The sequence below is a fragment of the Brachycentrus maculatus genome, unplaced genomic scaffold, assembly GCF_059751285.1.
Source record: "Brachycentrus maculatus isolate JH-2025_06_01 unplaced genomic scaffold, ASM5975128v1 h1tg000311l, whole genome shotgun sequence".
NCBI classification, from domain to species: domain Eukaryota; kingdom Metazoa; phylum Arthropoda; class Insecta; order Trichoptera; family Brachycentridae; genus Brachycentrus; species Brachycentrus maculatus.
This window is the reverse complement of record NW_028281061.1, coordinates 873374-897599: the sequence shown is the minus strand read 5'-3', so window position 1 is coordinate 897599 and position 24226 is coordinate 873374. Positions and strand designations below refer to the sequence as shown.

At 33.3% G+C, this 24226-nt stretch overlaps 1 protein-coding gene across 7 annotated transcripts in view; it reads right to left on the bottom strand.

Moving 5' to 3' along the window:
- The window catches only part of Nedd4 (E3 ubiquitin-protein ligase Nedd4), a 41814-nt gene extending 18149 nt beyond the window's left edge, over nt 1–23665 (bottom strand). Inside the window, exons 1-9 of one of the 7 annotated variants that reach the window (XM_088268110.1) lie at nt 23598–23665; nt 21763–22055; nt 14382–14461; nt 10839–10920; nt 7017–7055; nt 6213–6382; nt 2867–3029; nt 1763–1887; nt 665–776 (exon numbers count right to left, since the gene is read on the bottom strand). In XM_088268110.1, coding sequence (XP_088124236.1) covers nt 665–776; nt 1763–1887; nt 2867–3029; nt 6213–6382; nt 7017–7055; nt 10839–10920; nt 14382–14461; nt 21763–21921 — 930 coding nt within the window. In that variant the 5' untranslated portion in view covers nt 21922–22055; nt 23598–23665. Of the gene's footprint in view, nt 1–664; nt 777–1762; nt 1888–2866; nt 3030–6212; nt 6383–7016; nt 7056–10838; nt 10921–14381; nt 14462–18441; nt 19034–21762; nt 22056–23389; nt 23578–23597 lie in introns of those variants that run through there. The other 6 variants (XM_088268111.1, XM_088268106.1, XM_088268107.1 and 3 more) reach the window with 6 other exon arrangements.
- Nucleotides 23666–24226: the final 561 nt, after the last annotated feature.

The window sequence follows — 24226 nt, the reverse complement described above, 5'->3', positions numbered from 1 at the left end:
GTACCTCCATTCCCAAAGTTCTTGAAGGATGGAGGGTTTGTGCGTCTTGCTGTCTAACCCCAACCAATATCCTAACATTTATATATTAAATGTTAAAATTAAACACTGATTTTTTGAGTCTACTAAAATAAACAAACACAAAAATAATATTTGTTATAATTGTTTCACCTTGTTATGGCATTTTCAAACAACTTATCAAACATTACTTTAAAAATACCATAACAAGGCGAAACAATTGTCACAAATATAGTTTTTATGTGTTTTTGACAATAAAATACAATTAGTAGATTAAAAAAATCAGTGTTTGATTTTAATATTTAATATATAAATTAAAATAGAATTCTACAAATAAAACGCCAAATCTATAAATAGATCCTAACATATTTAACACATGTGTTCCACCCAAAATGATGCAATGGAGCATACCAGAGATGGCCAAAGGTAGAGAGTTTAACCTTACCAGCGAAAATCAGATAAGGATTGATGATCAATAAAAACCACATATAAAGGAAAAAAATTGGGCTGTGTTTATTTAGCTTAAGTGATTGTCAGATTGGTCAGGTGATATCAAGTTTCCAAAGCTGATATCATTGTCTGAACAGGCCCCCGAGAGCGGTTGCGGGTGTGACGCGTATGTTATGATGTGTACGTGTTTAGTATTCACCTGAGTGGACTGGGCGGCAACATTGGGTGAACTAGAGTCGTGTGAGATGTGAAATCTCCTCTGGAATTCCGTGACGGCGTTCTCCATGCGTCCTGCATCTCCGCTTTCATTACTGCAACAAAATATTTATCTTGATAATGGCACTACCAATGGTTTGATTTATCAAATTGGGTTAGTATTTGATTATTGAAAACTGCATTGCTGGTATTGAATACCACATTGTCGGTATTAGATATTATAAATTTTTCGGTCACTATTATTGGTTCGAAGGAAAAAGTTGGAAGATTTGATGATTTAAGCAAAATGAAGTTTTTAATTTTTTTGGTTCAGTGTTCGCTATAATCACAATTACAATCTGTTCACAGTTATTTTACTCCTAGTTTTATTTTATTTTATTTTTTTAAATATACATTTTTTTAATTATTTATACTGCCAAATAAATCATTTAAAAAAACATTTACAGTTATTTTACCTCTATTTTTATTTTTATTATTTTTTTAATTATTTATTACTGCCAAATAAATAATTGAAAAAATTATTATTAATAAAAAAAAGTATTATAAAAATCATAAATTAAACCCTGAAGAGGGCAACAGGTTGTTGCCGAAACTAATTGGTTAATAAAAATGTGAGTGGATCAAAACACAAAGTATTTTTATTTCTTGAAATAATATATCAATAAGAACTACAAAGTTAATGCTATCAATATTCAAAACAAAATAAATAAAAAAAAACAAAACTAGAGGTAAAATAACTGTGAACAGACGGTTAACATATTTGTACATTATGCAAACACTACAATTGTAGAGTACCTTTGTAGCAGTACAATCATATGTACATACAATTTGAGAATGCTATATTTTTTATTGTTTTAATATTTCTCATTTGCTAATTTCATTATATTTTTAATTGTTACATAAAAAGATGAATTAGGTATGCAAAAAAAACTCCATATTGTAGATTTTTCTTAATATGAATATAGAACAAATTAATATGACTTGCAACACTCGAATAAGAGGTGCTGAAAAGGTTTATATTTTAATCTGTTCAAAAATAACGAGTTTGACTGTTACTGTTAATTGTTAAAATTAAACATACCTTAGGGTAGGTCTCTCCCATTGCGTACTTCTGGCGAGATGGTTGACGTAGTAGGTCCTGCCGTTAGCATCCTGTCTCTCTTCCCAGCCAGTAGGGAGAGGGGAAAGGTGATCCCTAACCACTACCTGCGAGGAATTCAATTAAAAAAATTAAATTAACATGGCATGTTCTATTCATTTCTACAAAAAACAGAAGATTTCCAACAAACAAAAAAAACAATATTAATATTGATTATTTATCAGATAAGGGATTATTCACCCTATGGATGAGATGTCAATATTAAAATTGTTTAAACTTAATATGAAACTTATATCTCTCCTGTTTTATATGCTCAGACTTTCATCTTCTTTCTTGTAAAAGATGAACGACAGATGTTTCATTTCAAGTTAATACAAAAACAACAAAAAAAATATGTTTTTTAATTTAAGTTTTACTTAGTAAATACCACTATTTCTTAAAATCTATTGCGACCGTAATTCATACGGTGTTTGAAAATGATGCAGAATGCATCGAAACACGAGTCACAATAGATTTTTTTAAATATTGGTATTTACCAAGTAAAACTCAAATAAAAAATGGATAGATTTTAACACAAAGTAACCGCCGAATCAATTAATGAAAATAAACATACATTTGGGGTATTAAATACCGCGCAACTGTTTCATATTATGCCCTGCTGTTTCAAACTGGTTCAGAGATATTTGGCAGTTTCCATCATTGGCATTTTGCCTTAGTTTAACTGTTCTTCTTTTTCTTCAAACCCTTATCCGCACCCCAATGGTGCATAGGGCACTGCATCATATAAACACAGTGTTATCTTGATCGTTAACTAATGAAGGAAAAGTGATCGGCCCTTCGCTTCAGGTACCAGTCCAGGGTAATATTAAATAAATATTAGAGTGTAAATTCACTAATATTTATTTTCAACCCCCCCTCTCACTGGGAATCAAACCCGGGACCTCCAGCACGGTAGCTAAACACGCTAACCATTACACCACGGAGGCAGATACCTACAAATAAAAATACCCTACCTACTAGCTTAATTCCCTACCTACAAATCAAAAATTAAAAAGCAGTTCTTCATCGAAAGCATCGGAAACTTACAGAATCCACGTGTCCGGTCGGAGAAGGAGGTTCTATGAGTTCCCAGTCCTCTGGTTGGCCGGAGGACTGACCATTGCTGGGGGAGGGGACGGGGCTGCCCGTGGCTGGCGGACCAATCAGAGCGTGGTACACTTCCAGGTGACCGCGCACTCGTGACCGAGCACTACACATGTAAAATACATTCAATACACATCCCGTTCAGAAATGCCTCAAGATCCGATTTATTAGAAGCAACTAACAAGGGAGATTTAGATGAATATTGAAATTATATATACTAAAACTAGAACTTTGTTTTTAAACGCTTTTTATTGGTATTTTTCTCCAACCGGTTTCAGTAGCCGACTTCCAACTGGTAACAGTACGTGTTTAACCCTGATGATGACAAGGTTATTGCGGAAACAGGTTGAAGAAAAGTACCAATAAAAAAGTGGTTAAAAACAAATTTATAATTTTATTTTATAAGGTTTATAAAATGTGCCACAAAGTATTTGCGAAAAACATTCAAGTTACTTTGTGGCTAATATTGAAATTTTTGGGGTGCAAAAGCGGTGCCACTGTGAAATTATGGGAGAATTTTGATATAAAAAAGTTAGATCATAGCATAAAACTTATATGCAAAATTTCAAATCGGAGCAAATATCATTTTAATATCAAATAGAATATCAAATACATATATTAAATACATATAAACATTCTGCGACATATATTAAATACATATAAATATTCTGCGAATATCAAATACATATAAACATTCTGCGACATTATCTTGAACAGCACACTAAAATTTAATTAGATATTTTTAATGAAAGCTGAATACTGAAAACGAAATATTGTGTGAAAAGTTTACCATTAAAAATCGTAAATTTGAAATTTGTAAAATAATAATGCACGGCTTCTTGTAATTACAAAGTCTGAGTAAAAATTGTTTATTGGTTAGTGCTAGCCTATTGGTCATTAACTATAATATTTTATTTCATGCTCTTGGGCGAAATTCCATATTGGTATTGTTTTTAAAAAAACTTCATAAAACAGACATTAATGTTGAATATATAGAAGGCAGAATGCACAGCAAATATTCTTAAAGTATGATCAATAAAAATATCAGTTATTTGAAGAATGTTCAAAATAGAAGATTATAACAGATCCTCTTTTGTTTGTTTTTTATTACTAAAAAGTAAATGTCATTGCTATATCTAGATTGCATAGCTGTTTGCGTGTCTCTTCCAAATACCTACTACATGCTATTACTGCGCTTTGGTGTCTGCAAGACAGAATAATACATACTAGGGCTCTACTAAATACAGGAAACATTATTCATCTACTTGTATGTAGAACTCCATCAGAGTTGACTCAAACACAATAAAAAGACACAACACTTCTATATACTTTATTTATTGTTTCGGCATTTGTGGTAAGACATGTTACAATGATTAAAGAAAACACTTGTTTTTTACCACTTGAGTTTTATTATAGACTACATGTTTCAGAAGTTAAACTTCCATCATTCAGGTCTGTATAATAACTATACTGTTATTATACAGACCTGAATGATGGAAGTTTAACTTCTGAAATATGTAGTCTATAATAAAACTCAAGTGGTAAAAAACAAGTGTTTTCTTTAATCATTGTAACTTCTATATACAGTGTTAAAATTTACCATGTGTCCGTTTGTTACCATTGCAAAGAATACAAAAACAAGAGTATGTGTTGTTATCTCAACTCTGATAGTGAAATCTGTACTTACGATGTATAACAAACGATAATTGTATTGAAGCAACTGAATCAGAAATGGAACTCTTTAATACCAATTTAAAAGCAATTACAAACCAAAATTTGATTTAAATAATTAATAGAGATTTTAGTTTTTATTTCTGTTTATAAAGATGGTTAAAATAAAATATTTAATCAAAATAATTAATAAAAGTTGTCATGACTGATTTGAAAGACAGTGATCAGTTTTTTTTTCCTTCCCTTATTAACATAGCCAGCTAGGTTTTAGAGCTACTCACTCCATATTTTTTGTGATCTCAAAAATAACATTAAAGAAAATTTCCCATTTTTACAATTTCAAATCGTTAAACGCTTCAAAATATTGTTTTTTAATAAAAAGCACAATAAGTCGGTACTGCGAGTTCTAAGTACATACTTATATATCAGGATTTTAATTTTTTTACAACATTTTGAGTGCGTCCAAATACTATTTCACAAATCTGGATTACCTCCTATTACAGGAGTTATTTTTCATATTATCTTTTGACATCTCATCAAAGATGAAGAAGAATATGGAAGTCTGATCATTACAGGGCTGACAACCGCCTCACATACTAATATAAGAGTTTCTGCTCAATAAATCTTCTTTTCATCTTCTAGTGATTCAATAACAATATTTCTAAATTGGTTCATATATATAGAACTTCCGAGAATTTGATTAGTGTGGTTGTCAATAATGGGTAGAATTGGTGAATGTTACACGTGTGTAAAATGATCACTTAAACCAGCCTATGACGGTCGTCAGCCCCGTAAATGCCCAGACTTCCATGATCTTCTTCATCTTTGATGAGATGTCAAAGCATAATATAATAAGTTAAAAATCATCAAAGATCTGAGAAATTCAACAAGCAAAACAAAGAAGATTAAATTTGATCCTGTTCATCACTACCAGTGTGCTAGCGGCATGTTATTTCTTTCACTCGTGGAATCTGTGGCTGAGATGACAGCGAGCTATACTATATGAACGGATGCTCGCCGCGAATGTTACGTTACGACGAAATGTGAAGGTCAGTCCCCACCTTTACACATTACTTCGGAATTAATTGATGTTTGGATGATGATGTCGTTTTACCATACTTATCAAAGGGTCCATGCATTTTACACGGAGATACTTATCCATTTTTTTATTTATTAATTTTAAATCAAACACAGATTTTTTGAGTCTACTAAGTTGTATTTTACTAACAAAAACACATACAAAATTTATATTGTGACAATTGTGTCGCCTTGTTAGGGCATTAAAAAACGAATGTGAAGATCAAATGGGACTACGGTCCTTATGTAGCTATACAATTCTAAGTGACAGTTTTAACACATGCAGCAATAATAATGGGAGACAACAGTAGCTAATGGGGGATTTATGTGTTTTTGTTAATAAAATACAACTAAGTAGACTCAAAAAATCTGTGTTGATTTAAAATTAATACATAAATTAAAATGGAGTTCTACAAATTAAACGCCAAATCAATGAATAAATAAAAATAGATACTTATCCAATCTAGCAACAACACTGAGGGGAAGAGCAATTGAGATCTGGCGCATGCGGGGGTTGGCGTGCAGCGTTTGGACTACTTACGCTGACCTTCGGGGCCTGAGGGGGTACTTTGTGGGGGCGGGAGCCGGCGGGGAGCAGCCTTCGCGCGGAGCCCCGCCCAGCGGGAGCTCCACCATGCCGAGGAAGTCGTCCCGGGTGAGACGGTTTTCGTCGAATACCTGCATCACCACCTTATGCTCTGACGGCTTTACCTGAATTAAAAAAATATATTTGAGAAGTCTTTGATGAAGAAGAATCGAGTTTCCCTCTGTTGGCTTTTTTGTATGCATAGGTCTGCCAACCTACGTAACATGTACTCAAATTACAAAAGTTATTTTTATGCTTTAGTATTTACAGGACTGACGACCTGTTAGGCTGGTTAAGTGTTCATATTACACACGTGTAACATTCATCATTATACCCATGATTGACAACCACTTTACTCCATGCCTTCGAATCATGTTATCTTTCTGCAGCATCCATGAATTCAATTTTTTTTTTTAAATTGAGAAGTTTTTGAATTAGAAAAAGAATTGAGTTTCCTTCTGTTGGCTCAAATACATTTCTTGTACCAAGATGTGTAGGTCTGCCGACCTACGTAACATGTACTCAATTTAAGAATGTTTATTCTGCTAATAAAATATTAATCAATTTAAGAATGAGAATTTAATCAATTTAATCAATTTAAGAATAAGAATAAATTTAAGAATGTTTATTCTGCTAATAATTTTTTTTTATTCTGCTAATAAAATATTAACAGAAATAAGTCAAAATACTTTAACTGCTTAACACCTCAGAGCAAGAATGTTGATTTTCTTGAAAATTTAACCCATTATCTAAACTTACCCGAAATACAAACTCTTCATTCCACACCGGATTTAACGTCTGAAAAATAAAAATAAATGATTAAATGAAAGAAGCGGAAACATAATTAATTTAAGGATGTCAAAACCAGGTACAGAGATTTCCACAAAAGTAGGATAGTGAGTTATTGTTACCAAAATAGCATCAAAATAATACGCTACATTTTATAATAGCAAGCGCGGATTGAAACCATCTCCAAATATCTTAAAAGGGGGGTTAAAATTTCAATTTTTTTTTGAACAAATTGTTTTTGCAAAAGGGTTGATGTTTATTGCGAACATCTCAGAAACTCCGTTACTGGAGTATTCTAATTTGCAACTTACACCCTTGTCTGTAATGTAAATATAAATAATAAATGCCTTCATCAGGATGATATATCGGAAAAATAAAATTACTTTTTAAATTTTATTTTTCTCTTTGCAAGATATTTGTTTGTGCTGCAAAGTTGCGTGAGAAGTGAAATGAAACAACTTAGCACATTAAATACGGGAAAGGTGACATAACTTTTTTTGCAGTCTGGTGGTTACCTGCAGGAAGGGTATTTTTGTATAAATACACACATATTGTCACAAAAATGCAGACACCGTAGTCACAAAAAACGCGCTTCGAGTGTCAGAAATGAAGACTCTAAGAAGCATATCTGGCAAGAGTCTACGAGATAGAATAAGGAACGCCAGGATAAGGAAAATGTGCAAGATCGAAGATGTCATTAGGTGGGGAATGGAACGAAGAAGACAATGGTATGTGTACATGTGAGGACAACGGAACCATCCAGACTCCCCTACATTGCACTGTACGGCCGACCCCACGGAAGACGACTCCTGAGCAGACCACCAAAGAGATGTATTGACAGCTGGGAATCGACATTGCAGGAGGCTAATCCCTCTTAAAAACAGGCCACACAGCCTACACCAAGTAGAAGAAGATATTTTCACAAGCTTATGAGGTTCGTAATGAATATTATTATTCAAATTGACCACACGCTAAAAAGCAGGGTCATTAAAAACAACTAATTAAAAACAGGAATAAAATATTTCCATTATTCAAAAAGTTATAGCATTTTATTATATGTAGATACATTTTTGTAATTCATTGTAATGTATTTTTACATGCATTGTTCAGTTTGAAAGGCAATAAAATAAAAACATGAGTGCAAGACTGATAGAAGTATGTATAATTAGCATTCTTTTAATAATGATAACAGAGTGCAGAGTATTGTACAGTAATGTTAACTGACTCATTGATACATGTACTTCTCATTATCACCGCTTCTCGGCTGAGACACTGTCTCACCATTACACGCATACAGATAACAAAATGTTGCGAGATGTAATCAAAGAAATGGATTACAACAATTACCACAATTAACATATCTGAAAATATGTTATTGATCATAATTAATAAAATAGAAATTTAGAATTGAAGTGAGCCCGGAATGCATATATTTAGCCGTGAATGGGCCATGATGGCCTTAACCGGATCCACGCGGCTCGCATAACCGTATGCTAACTAACTAACTAACCATCACGCCGCTTCCCCGCAGGGGTAGGCAGAGAGAATAGAGCGCCACACCACTCTGTCCTTGCAAACATTCTTCGCCTCTTCCACGTTCATGCATCTCCTCATACATACCCGCCGATTGTTACGACTCCTAACCTGACCACTTTCAAGTATTTGGCATACCTGATCGTGCTATGTTTTTCTCGGTCTTCCTCTGCTTCTTTTCCCGCTAACATTCGCCTCATAAATTTTTTTTACCGTTCTTTCCTCACTCATTCGTTCTACATGTCCAAACCATCTCAACACACCTTTCTTAATTTTATCGATAATGCTTATCTCAGCTTTGCATTCCTTCCTTATTTCACTATTCGCACATCTATCATACATCGTTTTGTTACACATTCTTCTGAGAGATCGCATTTCGACTGCATTCAGTCTACTTTCATCCTTCTTTTGCCAACTCCATGTTTCACATAACCGTATGTGTTTTCATAAAACATGTCCCATACGCGGCTGACATAACCGTATGTGTTTTTACTTTGCTCCAAGTTTCGAACCTCAGTTCAACATGGAGGGATTTTTTCATGGTGTGGAATTATAGATAAAATAATACGTCAATCCTTGGCCTTATGACATCTGTTGAAATATCTGACTAATAATTTGTAACATCACAAGGGTAAATAAAAGAACAGATCCCTGATTTTTCTTGCGGTCGGTAATTAGTCCGCGCCATAATCATGCCCTATATCTGTCTCACTATCGATGCTACGCATCGCCAGTGGGTAAGAGTGACACACGGATGCCTGTTTTGATTTATTTATGTTACGATCTTATTGTTTATATTACGATATATTTCAAGAATAATGTGACACTAGTGTATTATAGAGTACCAAAAAGGCACAATGAATCCCATTGAACGTTTTTGTTTAGGAAAATAAATCGTTTCTTAACTAAATACATGATAAAAGTGATCATTTAAAAAACGGCAAAATACCGCCGCGCACGGGCGTCTCTTAGGAACGATATTAACGCAGTTAAAAGGTTAAATGGGTAATAGAGGCCATGGATATGTGGTTGAATCGCAGGCGTATAATACTGCAATATGAGAAAGGAAATGGCACTATGTGAGAGGGATAGGAGAATACCAACATTGCATACTGATGCGCGTACAAGTTTGAGCAAGACGATACGAAGGTGTGTTAGAGTCAGCGGTGGGCTGCAGGGAGCTCAGAGGGGCTCGGGCGAGTCCCTTGTTAAATTTGACTTTGGCCAGCGAGCCCCTTGTTAAATTAAGAGAAATCAATACTCTCTGATGAAATCAGTACATGAATGCAATTTCAGTTAAATGTGTTGTGAAACATAAAACTTTTTTGCATTCTGAAATTTCTCGAGAAATATAATATATTTATTAGGGATGCGCGGGAAATAAAAGAGACCTATTTGTTTTTTGTCTTTAAAGTGTACCAATTGTCTGCAATCGCCTAAGAACGCTTAATGCCAATGTTTGATAATTAACTATTTTAGCAGTGACTATATTAAGTATTTTTTGTTATTTTTAATTATTATGTACTTTGGATAATTAAAACAAAATGATACGCCTCCCCCCCTCTCCACCTGCGAGCTCCTTGTTGAAAAAATTGGCAGCCCACCCTTGGTTAGCTTCCATTGAGGTAAAATTGATTTCTTCAATACTAGTTCTGTAACCTCAGAATTACTGTTTGCTAAAAGGTACGCCACCTTTTAGTGCAAATGGAGCCATTTTTCAAAAAATGACATAAGGTTCTTTGCAGGTTTTACATCTTTCAACAATAATCAGTGGATATTAACATTAATAACATACAGTGAAATAGTTTTTTTTCTGTGCATGTCGAATTTTGTACCGAAAAAAGGGTGAAGATGTCTGAAAATGCCTTGACGACTGGTTTGCCTAAAAAACCGAGGTCTTTTACTGGGAGGGTATGCATAACTTTCTTGAAAAATGGGAAAAATGTGTAGCTATCGAGGGCCAATACTTCATACTGAATAAACCATCTTTTAATTTGCACAAAGTATTTTTGTGTTTTTCTTAGTCAAAAAATGGCAATTCTGAGGTTACAAGCCTGGTACATAATATAATTTACTATGAAACTCAAAGAAAATGCCTATTCAATCAAAATGTACTTTCTTAGGCATTTTCTTGTTAAACATTTGTTGCTGTATTTAATTATATGGTGGAAATTTAACTCAATCGGACACAACCATTCCCAAATTAGTTCATCACGTTAAGGTTCCACAGCATTTTATCTTAATAAATAATATGTCTACCTTTTTCTTGGTCTTTGTGAAAACTGAATCAACCAGAATGTCTCCATTTATGGTGTGAACATCAACTCGTACATACGGATCACTGAAAATAAAACATACAATCGCGTGAGACATCAACATCCTCAAATTCTTTGTCAACTGAATTGTTGCAGACGAGACCCACTGAAAATAATTTCCGCACATTGGTCAAATGCAAAATTCTAGGTCATATAATAATCTTCAGGTAAAAATTCACCAATTGCATATGGATATGTGACAAGTCTGACACGGTCAAAGATTTCTAGTACAAGTCAGAAAATTTGCTTTGCGGTGTCAAACAAATAGATGGATTGATTTGTGCATATTAAAATTCCTAAAAATGTCTATGTGATGGCAAAATGCATATATAATTATATGGTGAAACTCTAAAATGGGCAATTTTTTTTACAAACACAGAGGAATCGGCTTATTATGATCGCTGATAATGTTATTAATCGCTTATTATTAATTTTATGCTTAATATTGTCAGCTGGTTATTGTTATCAAAACAAGCGGATTCCGCTGTAACTACTCACTTTAAATGTGCCCTTTTGCAATCTATGTGCATTCAGTGGATATCTATCTACATAAGAGACAACCGCTTATGTGTAGGTCATATTAACTAGTCCCGCAAGGCAGTGTTTCTTTTTTTTATATGTGACAAAAATAATGTAGCACTACAGTGACTTTAAAAAATTACAGCGGCACTATAGGATTTGCCTTAGTTTAATGGTAAATCTACTAATAAATAAAAAAAATGTAACAGAAGTTATAAAATAATGTAAATAAAAAAAACCAATTTTTTAAGTCCTTTGCCCATATTAATAGGGGATAGAAATGCTAAGTAATACTATTATACTACAAGGGAAAGTAGAAAGTTAACTCAGCAAAGAAAGAAGAAGTATATCCTGGATAAAAATTTCTTTCACTGTAGCATTAAATCAGTGTTTAAAGTAGTTGCAAGCAAAATGAAAATTGCCAAACTCCAGCAAGGAGCGGCATCATTAGTAATTGCTGATATTTGGTTCTTGTTATTTGACTAAATGTAAATAAATAAAAAACTACATAAGATAAAAAAATATCACTTTGGAGATTATTTTGTTTAACTTTAATACCCTTGCATTGTGTATAACTAGACAGCAAGTACACCAACAGAATTATAGATTTCATTAATTGATTCGGTAGTCACTTTGTGGTAAAATCTATTCATTTTTAATTTAAGTTTCACTTACTAAATACAGCTATTTCTTAAAATCTATTGTGAATTACAGATCATCGAGCACAGCTGGCTTTTAACATCCCAATGAATTAGTATTGTCTTTCAGCATATTGGGTGAACTTTATGCAATGACAGTGAGTAATATTCTTTTCCACGCAGTAAACAGGTGAGTTATTGGCACCCTGCCAGTTATTGGCCCTACTGATTTCATATTTAAATATGATCTGATATTAGACACCTACTGGAATTTGAATGTTAGAGATTTTATATTATGGAAGCAAAAAAAATTGTCTAATGTTTCTGGTACATAAGCTAATATTCACACACACACTCACTTATAGATGAAACACCTATAGTTATTTATACAAAAGAAGATGCTTCCATGTAAGTATCCCAGGGCTTAAGACCTGGCATTTTGCTGGCTTAAGTGATCACATTATACACTTGTGTAACATTCACCATACTGCCCATTATTTGTCATTAAATGCAAGTCGTAAGCTTTGGGATGCTCAGACTTCAATCTTTTTTCGTATAAAAACCCATAGATGTTTCATCTCAAGCAAAGACGCCTACAATATTGATATATCATCCGTAGGGTGAATAATCCAGTGTCTGATATAATATTTTGTCAGGAACAGTTGGATTAAGTTGCTCTAGCTATACACCTAAGAAAAATTGTAATTCATCTGTCTAGTAGTGAGTTACCATGAAAAAAATGGTCCCACAGAAGTGAGTTTTTTTTTATGATACAAATTTCACAAAAATGTAAATTGCAGAAAATACAATAATAACATATTTTTACACGAAAACTAATACACACAATAAATTTATTTTAACGAAAATTTTTAGCTACTTGATGCAGCATTCTCTTGTAGCTTCTACAGTTAAAAAGTGGGCAGTAATAGCACTTTGATTTTTGGAGAAAAACTTTATTCCGATTTCATGTTATAAGTATTTTTGAAAAAAAAACAAAAGGTTGGGGCAATGTGTTCTAGTTAAGCTAACACAGTCTTCTCCAGAATGATAAAAATCAAAAGAGAATAAAATGTATTCAAAAGAAATGTGACAATACGGTCATATTCCCTAATACATATATTATGCTATTTAAAAGTACTCAAAATTCTATAACTACTCAAAGATAAAAAATAGCTTAAGAGGGCAATAACTACCATGTTTACCCTATGTAACTTTGCAAAAATGTAGCGGATCAATAAAGCAAATTTTGGAGGATTATAAGTGACCTTTTAACAATACAAATACCAAATGATCATCTTGACAGCCGATTAAATATTCATAAAAGTTTTTCCACAAATATTTGTAGGTTATAGTGACAGTTTCTCTATTTGGTCTCCAATCTATGGCATTCACTGTAATATGGTAACCCTAAATACATGAATATACTCACATTACTCTGCATCCATCCATAGAGAGACAGAGGAAAAGAGAATTTTAATGTATCATAACTAAAGCCGACATGAGTCTGATAATGTTTCGAGTATCAGAGCTGTATGGAGCTTAAACACTAATTCTTCAGATTTAAGGAATAGCCTATGAAACCTCATCATCAGGTAAGATAGAGTACGGAGAAAGATGATATAAAAATTAATAAAACCACTTAGGGTGAAGACTGACCCGAACGTAACACGTTACAATGCGAGCATTCGTATAGTCAGTACAGCGAGCCGAGGGCTCCATCCATAGTTTCGGATGCTCGCTGATGCTCGCCACGAGCGATTTTACGACGTTACATTATGACGAAATCCTCCGGTCAGTCTCCACCTTTAGACTAATTGAAGTAAAAACGTCCTTGAATTAATTTTGCAATTGGTGGGAATCGAACCCCAGACATAAGATTCATAGTCAAGCATCCTAACATAATTGAATACTGAACTTCAATTACATTTAGCGTACTAGGTACTCATTTTTACGTAATTTTTTGAGAAATACTTAGATTTGAGATACATTTTTCTAGAACTTGAATCATCTCCACTAATCATGTATATCATGAGTCCGCCTCCTTGGTGTAAAGGTTAGTGTGTTTAGCTATCGTGCTGGAAATCCCGGGTCCGATTCCCAGGGGGGGGAGTGAAAATAAATATTAGTGATTTTACACTCTAATATTTATTTAATACTACCCTGGACTGGTCCCCGAAGCGCAGGAGTAATCACCTTGCCTTCATGTAAGTAACAATCAAGACAACACTGCGTCAATATGATGCCGTGCCCTATGCGCCATTGGGTGCGAATAAGGGTTAGAAGAAGAAGAATCATGTATAAAATGTAAAATAATTAATCGGTATTATTACCTTGCGCCAAATATGTCCTTTTTGGCCAGAGCATGTCCGGCAACAACCTTCAACCGCAGTAAACATGAGTTTTCATCCGTCTGAAATAATAATATAAATATAATAACGGGATAGCAAAGAAAAACAGTTTATTTTTTTCATAAATTTGGGTTAACTAATCAATGTATTTACAATATAAACATATTTTTCTTACATAACTTTTTGATTTATTAATTGATTTGGTGTTTAATTTGTAGAACTCCATTTTAATTTATATTTTAATTTTTAAATCAAACACAGATTTTTTTGAGTCTACCAAGTTGTATTTTTTTAAAAAACACATCGAAATTAATATTGTGACAGTTGTTTCGCATAGTTATGGCATTTTCAAACATTTGTATGAAAATTATTTTTTGATATCGCAAAATAGATGAAGAAGAATATGTAAGTCTAGGCATTTACAGGGCTTACGACCGTTATAGGCTTAAGTATCACTTTACACACATGCAACATTTACTAATTCTACCCATGATTGACAACCACACTATTCAAATTCTTGGAACTTCTAGATATATTCATTAAACTCGATACGCAGTTCTTGAACTCGATAGAGAGTTCACGAGAGACATCTATGGTGGGAAGAGGCAAGCTTTTTACTAAGCAGAAACTCATTTGTATGTAAATGCACAGACATCTATGTTGAGATGTCAAAAATAATGTAAAAAATAATTCCTAATTGGAGATAATCCAGATATCGCTCCTATAACTCCTTTCAAGAACGTCATAAATCAAAAAACTTGATTTTTCAGGAGAACGTTTAAAAATATAATACAATGTATTTAAAATAAACATCAAGCCACTTATTGAACTTTTTACTGTGCAACAGATCTTTTTAGGTAAAACCTGAAGGTTCTTTCGCCATTTGAAAAATATTTAGTATATTTCAAAAAATAATTAAACAATACCTTTTCTTCAAAATGCAAAAACAACACTTTCTGCCTTGTAGCCGATAAATATTAAGTTAAAAATATGCCACTTTTGCTGGGATATAGTACATTTTCTGGGCATTCCAAAAACATGCACAACTGGAAATTGACGGTTTTTTATTTATGACGTTCTTGAAAGGAGTGAGCGATATGTATTTGGTCAGTGTTCGGAAGAAAATAACATTAACTTACTTTAAGAAATCCTCACATCCCATTGAACTACTTATACCTTGCACGCTAAGGGCAATTTATAAATGAAAATTAACCTAGCTTTGCTGTAATATTATGTTTATTTTTCATATGTATTATTTTCAAGTTTATTTTTAATACTTGATATATATGTGTAAAAGTCTTCGAAACGTGTTTAACTGATAATTTACTTTTAAATATATTTTTTATAAAGACATAAAAATTAAAAGAAATATTAGTATTTGGACTGTAATAAGTATTTGGACACACTCAAAATGTTGTAAATATTTTTTTTTTAGTTTAGAAATAAATATCTGTATTCTCATAATAAACATAAATATTTCAATGCAATACTATTTTCAAAATATGAATCCAAGTCTGCGACACTAACCAGACTCATAATAATTTGTACATTTATAATACTGAAAAAAGAAAATGATGATCCTTGGCATATCGACGCTTCCTCAGATAAATGTGATATGCGGTTATACCAACCATGATCTGCGTCCAATAAAGCATAGGCTACTTCATCAAATCAACACAGTGTTAATTTGATTATCAATTACATCAAGACCAGGTAATCAGTTTTGTTCCCTCTTTTCTGCCTCCATGGTGTAAGGTCAGCACGCTTGGCTACCGTACTGGAGGTTCCGGGTTCCATTCCCAGGGGGGGTTAAATAAATAAAAAAGATTTTTTTACTAGAATAAAATATCGACTTTGAATCTCCGAGATGAAGACTTTCATTAAAAAAAATACGGAAACACATTGCGAGACCGAGTAAGAAACACCGACATCCGGAGCGTGTGTAAGACGAAGAATATTGTGACGTGGGGACGACAACGAAGGCGATACTGGAATGAGCATGTTAACAGAATGTCAGTAGACAGACTTCCAGACAGATCCTTAGGATCTACAAAAAGAAGAAGAAGATTTTTTCACTCTAATATTTATTCAATATTACCCTGGACAGGTAATTGAAGCGGAGGGCTGATCACCTTTCCTTCACGTGTTAACGATCAAGATAACACTGCGTTTATATGATGCAGTGCCCTATGCACCATCGGGTGCAGATAAGGGTTTGAAGAAGAAGAAGAGATTTTTGGATCTAGGAGTAGGATGTATTTGATAGGATATACGCATGTTTTATTAAGAATACGGGCTTATCTGCGTTAAAAATGTTGTTTTTTGCAAAATCGATTAGTACGTCTATGGGTTTTTAGAAACTAGGAAATATCCTCCAACCGACTAAAAATTAGTGTGACGAGTGTTCACTGATTAACAGTGTAAATTGGTGGGCAGGTTGTGCTTATAGTATATAAATACATTTAAAAAATATATAAATATATCGCTATATATTTGAAAATAATAAAAATATTTGAATAAAAAATTCTTAAATGCACTTGTAAATATTTATTACGGTCTGCCTTGTACTTGTCTATACCCGTACTTGTCTATGCCCTGTACTTGTCTATACCTGCTTTCATGAAATACAGCCGACATCTCTCACTCGCTTGCTTATAGGAGTTGAGTAGGAGACATAAATTCGTTTTGTGTTTTAGGGTCATAAATCCCTTGTTCCAGGAATTGAATTATTACAATAACAAAATTTAGAATTAGCTTCACATACGGTGTTTGAAAATGAAGCGGAATGCATCGAACCACGTGTCACAGTAGATTTTAAGAAATAGTGGTATTTTCTAAGTAAAACAATAATAAAAAAGAATATGTTTTCTCAGTGATTTTTTTCTTTAATCCTCAAACTCATTGCCAAGTGTCAGGTATTCAATAATATAGGTCTTTTTGTTGAAATACCGATGTATTTCAATTTTAATTTTGATTTATTCAAAAATTAATATATACATTACAAACAAAATATTTAAGGCGTATACATGGAAAAGTAAGCAAGAAGACCCTTGTTAAAGGTCTAGAAGAATCCCGCTTCGGAAAGCTCAGTCAGACACATGGAACAGATCAAAATCCAATGTGATGTTGTTCAACATAACGGTAGCTCTTCCTACAGGCATTGGCAGGTTGGTCTTGTATATAGGAATGGGAAACAATCTATGCCGACGCTGTCTTATGTAACTATCGGGAACATACAGACCAATGATCCGGATAGTTTCAGGATTATCAATCATACCGCGTAACAATCGATAAAAATGAGTAATCAAATACACATTCCTTCTAGTCTCTTAACTATTGAATACCAGAGACTCAAAGATAAATATAAAAAGAAGACTTGCATTGCAATTTTGATAATTATTTACATACAATTAAGACCTTAACAAAAAGATGTGTTTATTATATTCTTATAAAAACACTGGATAATTCCTTCCTTTCTGTCTTTGTGATATGAGGCTGGCCCAGAAGGTAAAAATACCCTTCCTGTCCATAAGCATCAATCGACCGAAGAGGTAGAAATACCTTTCCCACCGGAAGTGTGTTAAAAAAAACCGTCAAAAAATAACAATACATTAGTAAGAGTATGTTTGGGAAGTAACTAACAATCACAGGTATATGTTAACTAAATGTTACCTTGAAATAATTTTATTAAACCAATAATAAAGCAATTCAATATATGGCAGGGTGAAGCAACGTTGAATAATAATACTGAATCAAAATAATAAAAGGTCTTCATAATTTAAACATAGAATATGATTATTATAACGCATATATGAGAGAATTATTTTATGAAAACATTTTAGCTGTGTATGAATCAGTTCAGTTGATATACATGTTTGTAAGATATTTGTAAGATATAAGTGAATTGAATGCTATACAGGAATGTACACCTCACAAAGGAAACATTACTTCTGAAAGACGAGACGTTGATTAAAGAAATTCTTATTAAGGATAGTTGACACTTGAATTACAGTTAGTCATAAACCAGTTCTACATTACTTACGGGTTCTGTTTCGTCAGGATTAGGGACGTAGCCATACTCGGTAATTTGGGCCATCGCCCAAATGCTAATTTACGCAATTAACAGTCAACAGCCTTCCCAACAAAAATATTCCATTTGAGGCATACGCGTGACAATTTTTGGGAATGGTTCCGCCAAAGGACAACTTCTCGCTTGAACATGGACTTGTTACGAATGAACTATTCAATCAAAACAAGTATCGATCACAAACTAAAGCACCTTTAAACACTGATTAGGGGCATTTTGGGATAATATGATTAAACAAATTTACATATAAGCCTTGTACGAGCCTTAATATCACTGCTGTCAAATGTCATGAGAATGACACATACCGACTCTGGCGACAGATTACTGAACATGAACAATACTGTCATAGGTAGGTCCTTAAAATATTTCTAAAAAAAATCCTTTTTATTTTTGACAAGAGTTATATAGTAAGCTTTAAATAATCCTCAATATCCGCTCAATATTTCCGATAAGATAACAATACAAAATAACTTCTTTATTTATTTTTCAAAGAACAAAGTACTATCCATAGATAGTACCTACACTTGAAATGCTCTGGCAACACTACAAAATAAGCGGGTAATAGAAATTGCTGTACACGAGAAAAGAAAATCTTTCATACGACATGGAAATAAAAATTCAGAAGTGAAAAATAACGTGTATTTTATATAAATACGCAATTCATCGAGAGAGAAAAACTTTAAAAAATAATTAAAATTTACTAATAAACTACAAAGGAATTTGAGTTAATTTAATGGTTATTGTTTTTATGTGAAAACTATATTTTGTAGCATCAAATCATTAATGAGGAGTTTGCTGAGAAGGAAAACTAGAATACGTATCTACGTATTACGCATACGAATAAAAGAAGAAAAGCCATTACTATTTTTAAAAATAATTTATTTTTATGAGATGACTTATAACACGCAAATGATTAAATATATAAATATTTGTGTTTAATACACATTTTAAAATGCAGATCATAATTCTTACTGTGGATTTTTTTTGCTGACTTTTGACAGAAAGGGAATCATAGTTAAGGTTTATAATTAATCATGGGATTCATGGCGTAATTTTAAGAATCAAGTTAACTGAATTTATTTTATGTTCTCATTGAACATGAAAAAGTCTATCGAGATGGGAATATGGAAGTCTGGGTTTTTACAGGGCTTACAACCTGTCATTGGCTGGCTTAAGTGATCATTTTGTACACTGTGTAATGTTTACCATTGTACCTTTGGTTGAAAGCCTCATTACTCAAATTTTGGAATGTTGTGTAACCAGAATTAATTCATTATTGGATAATGGGTGATTTAACTTTATCCATCACACCACTATAATATTAAAAAGAAGTTAAAGTTTTATTTTACTAACGTTTTTTAAAAGACATTGTAACAAGTTCATTTTTAAATGAGTAGGCACACATTATTTATTGTTGATTTGGTAAAAAGTTTATGCAGATGTTTTACTTTCTACAACCACATATTGTTATTATTATTATTAAATCATATCTGCTCCCTATGTGGAGTCCACAAACTGTATCCAGGCTTTTCTGTTGGCTGCCAGGTCCCTTGCATCCTCCCAAGGCAGGTCCGCGTCCCGTTCTGTTCTGTTCTGACGAGAACTGCCGATAAATTGTCATCAATGGTCGTCTTGGGCGGTGCGAACTTGATGCCTTGTAAAAGAGGCAAGCTTGATTAAGGCTCTCGGTAGGCATGCGGAGTACATGGCCAAGCTAACTGAATCGCCTTTTCTTGACAACAGTTGTGACAAAGATTTGCTGCGTCCTAGCCTTATAACTCTTCATTCCTCGCAAAGTCAAACTACCGCACGCTTAAAATTCTTCACAGACAACTATTCTCAAAGCTGCTCTGGGCCCTTGTAAGGTGCCATGTTTCACAGCCGTTTAAGAGAATAGGAGCAATGCAGGCATTGTATAGACGGCATTTGGTTTTCACCGAGTATAGATCTGATCTTCATACTGTTAAATGTGGACCCTGCGAGTTCTAATCGCACTCCCAGTTCCTTTAGAAGGCTGCCATTTTCAGTTATGCACACTCCCAAGTACTTGAAACTCTCGACCCTTTCGATGAGCTGATTACTCAACGTCAAGGGTAGCTGGGCATCTGGGCATGAACTTTTGCATAATACATTTATTGTAAGCCCCATGTGCATAGAGTACCTATTCACCCTATCGACGATTAATTGAAGACCCTTGACGCAGTCATCAATCACCACAACCACATATTCTATTTACAACATTTTGAGTGTGTCCAAATACTTGTTCACAAATCTTATCTCCAATTATTTTTTATAAATTTTTTTTGACATCTCAACATAGATGAATGGAAGTATGGGCCCCATAAATGCCCAGACTTCCATATTTTTCTTCATCTATGTTGAAATGTCAAAAAAAATTATATTCTAAAAAAAATACAGGCCATTTACCCAAGGCAAATTTTTAACATATTCCACAAAGCCAAGCTAATATTGATTTTATAAATAGGTATTCCGAGATAATGTACTTCTGACCTCGAGCTAATTTTTCAAGTCAATCCAATGATTACAACTCTTTCTAACTTTTGGTGCCAAAAAATTCCTCCACCATGCGCTTGGTGGATTGCCTACCTACCTAAACGCCGATCTACTAGTCGTAATGGCTTAGTGTAAGAGCGCTTGTGCACTACAGGAATTTTACTGTCCGGCAGTCCGGTTAGCATGGATCGGTGCACGTAAATTCGATCATGCTAAACTATCATACTCGCTTTTATTAAAAAAAAAAACGGACTGCTGGATGGAAATTCCGTGTAGTGCATAAGCGCTCTAAAGGCAGTGCCTTACGTCTAGTGTAAATGGCTCTTTATTCACTTGTATTATTTTCAAATTAGGAACTTTATTTGAAATCAAGATTTTTTTGTTGCTTCAGAATCATTTTCAAACTGGTGTCACTAATTTTAACACATTGTTTGTGGGAAACGCTTAAAAGGGTCTTTAACATACTGTTGGTAGAGCGGGAGACACTTATAAGCATTCTATTTGCTTACTTTTAGCGCAAGATGACAAAAAATATTGTACAGATCAGTGTTGCGTTTGCAGTTACTTGTGATTAGGGTAATTAGGGTATGGGTTGATGAAAAAACCACCCGCAAACCATGTGTTAAAATGGGAACGAATTTTCAGTGAAATAAATTGCTTGATAATATATGTATACTCAAAATTTACGTATGATTTTCTAATTCAAAATAGAGTTTTATTAAGTGAACCCTGTCTCAATCAATACTTATATTGTCACTTTACCGGTATATGCAATGATCTCCTGACATCCACCACAGGTATGGCGGATGATCGTCTCCTGGCCACCCAGGAGTGTGACCGCGGACGCTGGTGCTCCATGGCTCTCTGGGAAGGAGAGACGACGGGCGCAAATGCTGCTATGTGCTGCAGGGCCGAAGGCATTTTGATTTACCATTAGGAGTTTCAAGTTAACACTCCCCACGAACACCAACTGATTTAGTTAGGAACTGATTTTGTTTTAAGAATGTTTTTTTATTTTATTTTTTTGCTAGCAACACTTGTTATATCAGTGCCTCCTAGATGAACAATTATAATAATTTAATGGTCTACTGCCAGGACAGTTTGATTGATTTACATTATGATTTTAAAACCCAGTATAGGCGAATTACAAATAATAAAAATTCGCTAGCTTAGTATGCCTTTCAATAATGATTTTTTGAAATATCTAGTAGTATTTTTTTTAAAACTCACTCTGGAGATACTCATAAAAGTACAATGCAAAACCCCATTTTAAAAATTAAGTTCGTCGCTGTATATTGGGTTATCCCATAAGTGATGCGGTATATTGCACATTAAATTAAATATATTGTAGTGCATATTTTGTGCAATTATTTACATGAATATTTTACAATAGTCAAGTTTGTTTTTCTCAATTTCTCAGTATCAGTGCAAAATTTGAGCGATTTGAGCAAAACTTTGGGATTGTTTTTATTGAAAATGAAATCTATAAGATCCCCACAAATTAATATCTTTAAAAAATATATACTGTTAACACACTAAGGACTGGAAAGGATTTTCTACCCGTTCAGTCAATTGATGCTTAAGGAGGGGAAGGGTATTTTTACCGTCTACGCTGGCCTCATTTCAAATTCAGAATAGAAGGAATTATTGAATGTTTTTATATGAATATTATGTACCAATCTCTTTGTTAAGGTCTAACCTATATGTACACAATTATCAAATCTCGTCGCCAGCGGTCCGCAGTTGTAAAAAAAACACCCGTCCGAAATGTGTTAACTATCTGCATTCCAAACTCGTAAATAAATTATTTTTGAATATTTTTTTTACTGAGGGTGAGAAAGGGATTCTTTACAACAATATTATTGTTATAGATAGTGATTTAAACCCAGTCATACCACCTCTACATGCTAAAGAAAGACTCCACCTATGGGAGCTCGGTATATTCTTTATCTCAAAACCGAAAGACTTATATTGTCAGGAAATTGGAAATAAGACGGGAAAAATTATTTACTAATAATGGAAGATGTATTTTGCAATAAAATCAAATGGTAAATCATTTTAATTTTGAAAGAATCCTAGTAAAAACCACACAACTTATGGGATGACCTAATATTTGTTTGTAGAACATTTTGGATTCGTCTCAAAAATATGATACCTAGTATATGCCCTTTAGACTCTGTATGGTAGAACAGATCAGCATGTACCAATATATATTTTTTATCAGATGTACGTATAAAATTGTCAATTATTGACACCGACATCTTAGCTCATGTTATTTTAAATAGGGTATCAATTTGGAAAAACCGCACCAGTGTTTAGCAACTGTACTTATCAATCAACTTTTTTACACTAAAATAATCACAAATGTGAAAAAAATCACATAATTCACTTTTATAACAATTTCACCGTCGATCAAATTTCACTTCATGTGTAAAAACATTCCCAACTGCGTAAATTACATCTTCAAAAACAAACTTCTGAGTGCTATCTATGTACTTATTATTTGCAGACTTAAAAAAAACTAAGGTTTTGCCAAAATGTACACAGTATATCAAAAGTATTTATCTTAATTGAACTGATAAAAACAGGTTTGATACCAATCAATTATTCATTGCAATGATAATTCTGCAGTCAACAATTTTGCTTGATACATATTTCACAAGTATAGAAGGGCGGCCCAGAAGTCACTGTACTATTGTAATTTTTATTATTATTTGATAAAGCATTAACTGCACCAAAACACAGTTATAAATAAATATAAATGAAATTGAGAATGATAATCCCAAGTACAAATACTTAAAATTAATGACAAATATAAATTTGCTTTAAAATTTTTATAGATTTGTTTGTTAGTGATTAATCTGAACATCGACAGTATTTATTTGAAACATTAAAAAAAATATATATACTATTAAAATACTTGTCATTCCGTTGTCAATGTGGTGGACTCCAAATCGGAGGCTCATTCAACCCCACTGTGCCACAACTTGATTCTTACTTTTAAACACAAGTTGCTTGGTCTTATCTGAAAACAGTATTCGATTGAAATATTTGTACATATAATTTTTTTTAGGTCTTATTCGCACCCAATGGTGCATAAGGCACTGCATCATATATAAGCAGTGTTATCTTGATTGTTTGATACACAAAGAAAAATAAAACAACCCACATTTATTTTGACCCCCCAGGGAATTGAACCTACAGAGGGTAGCCTACAGAGTACGTC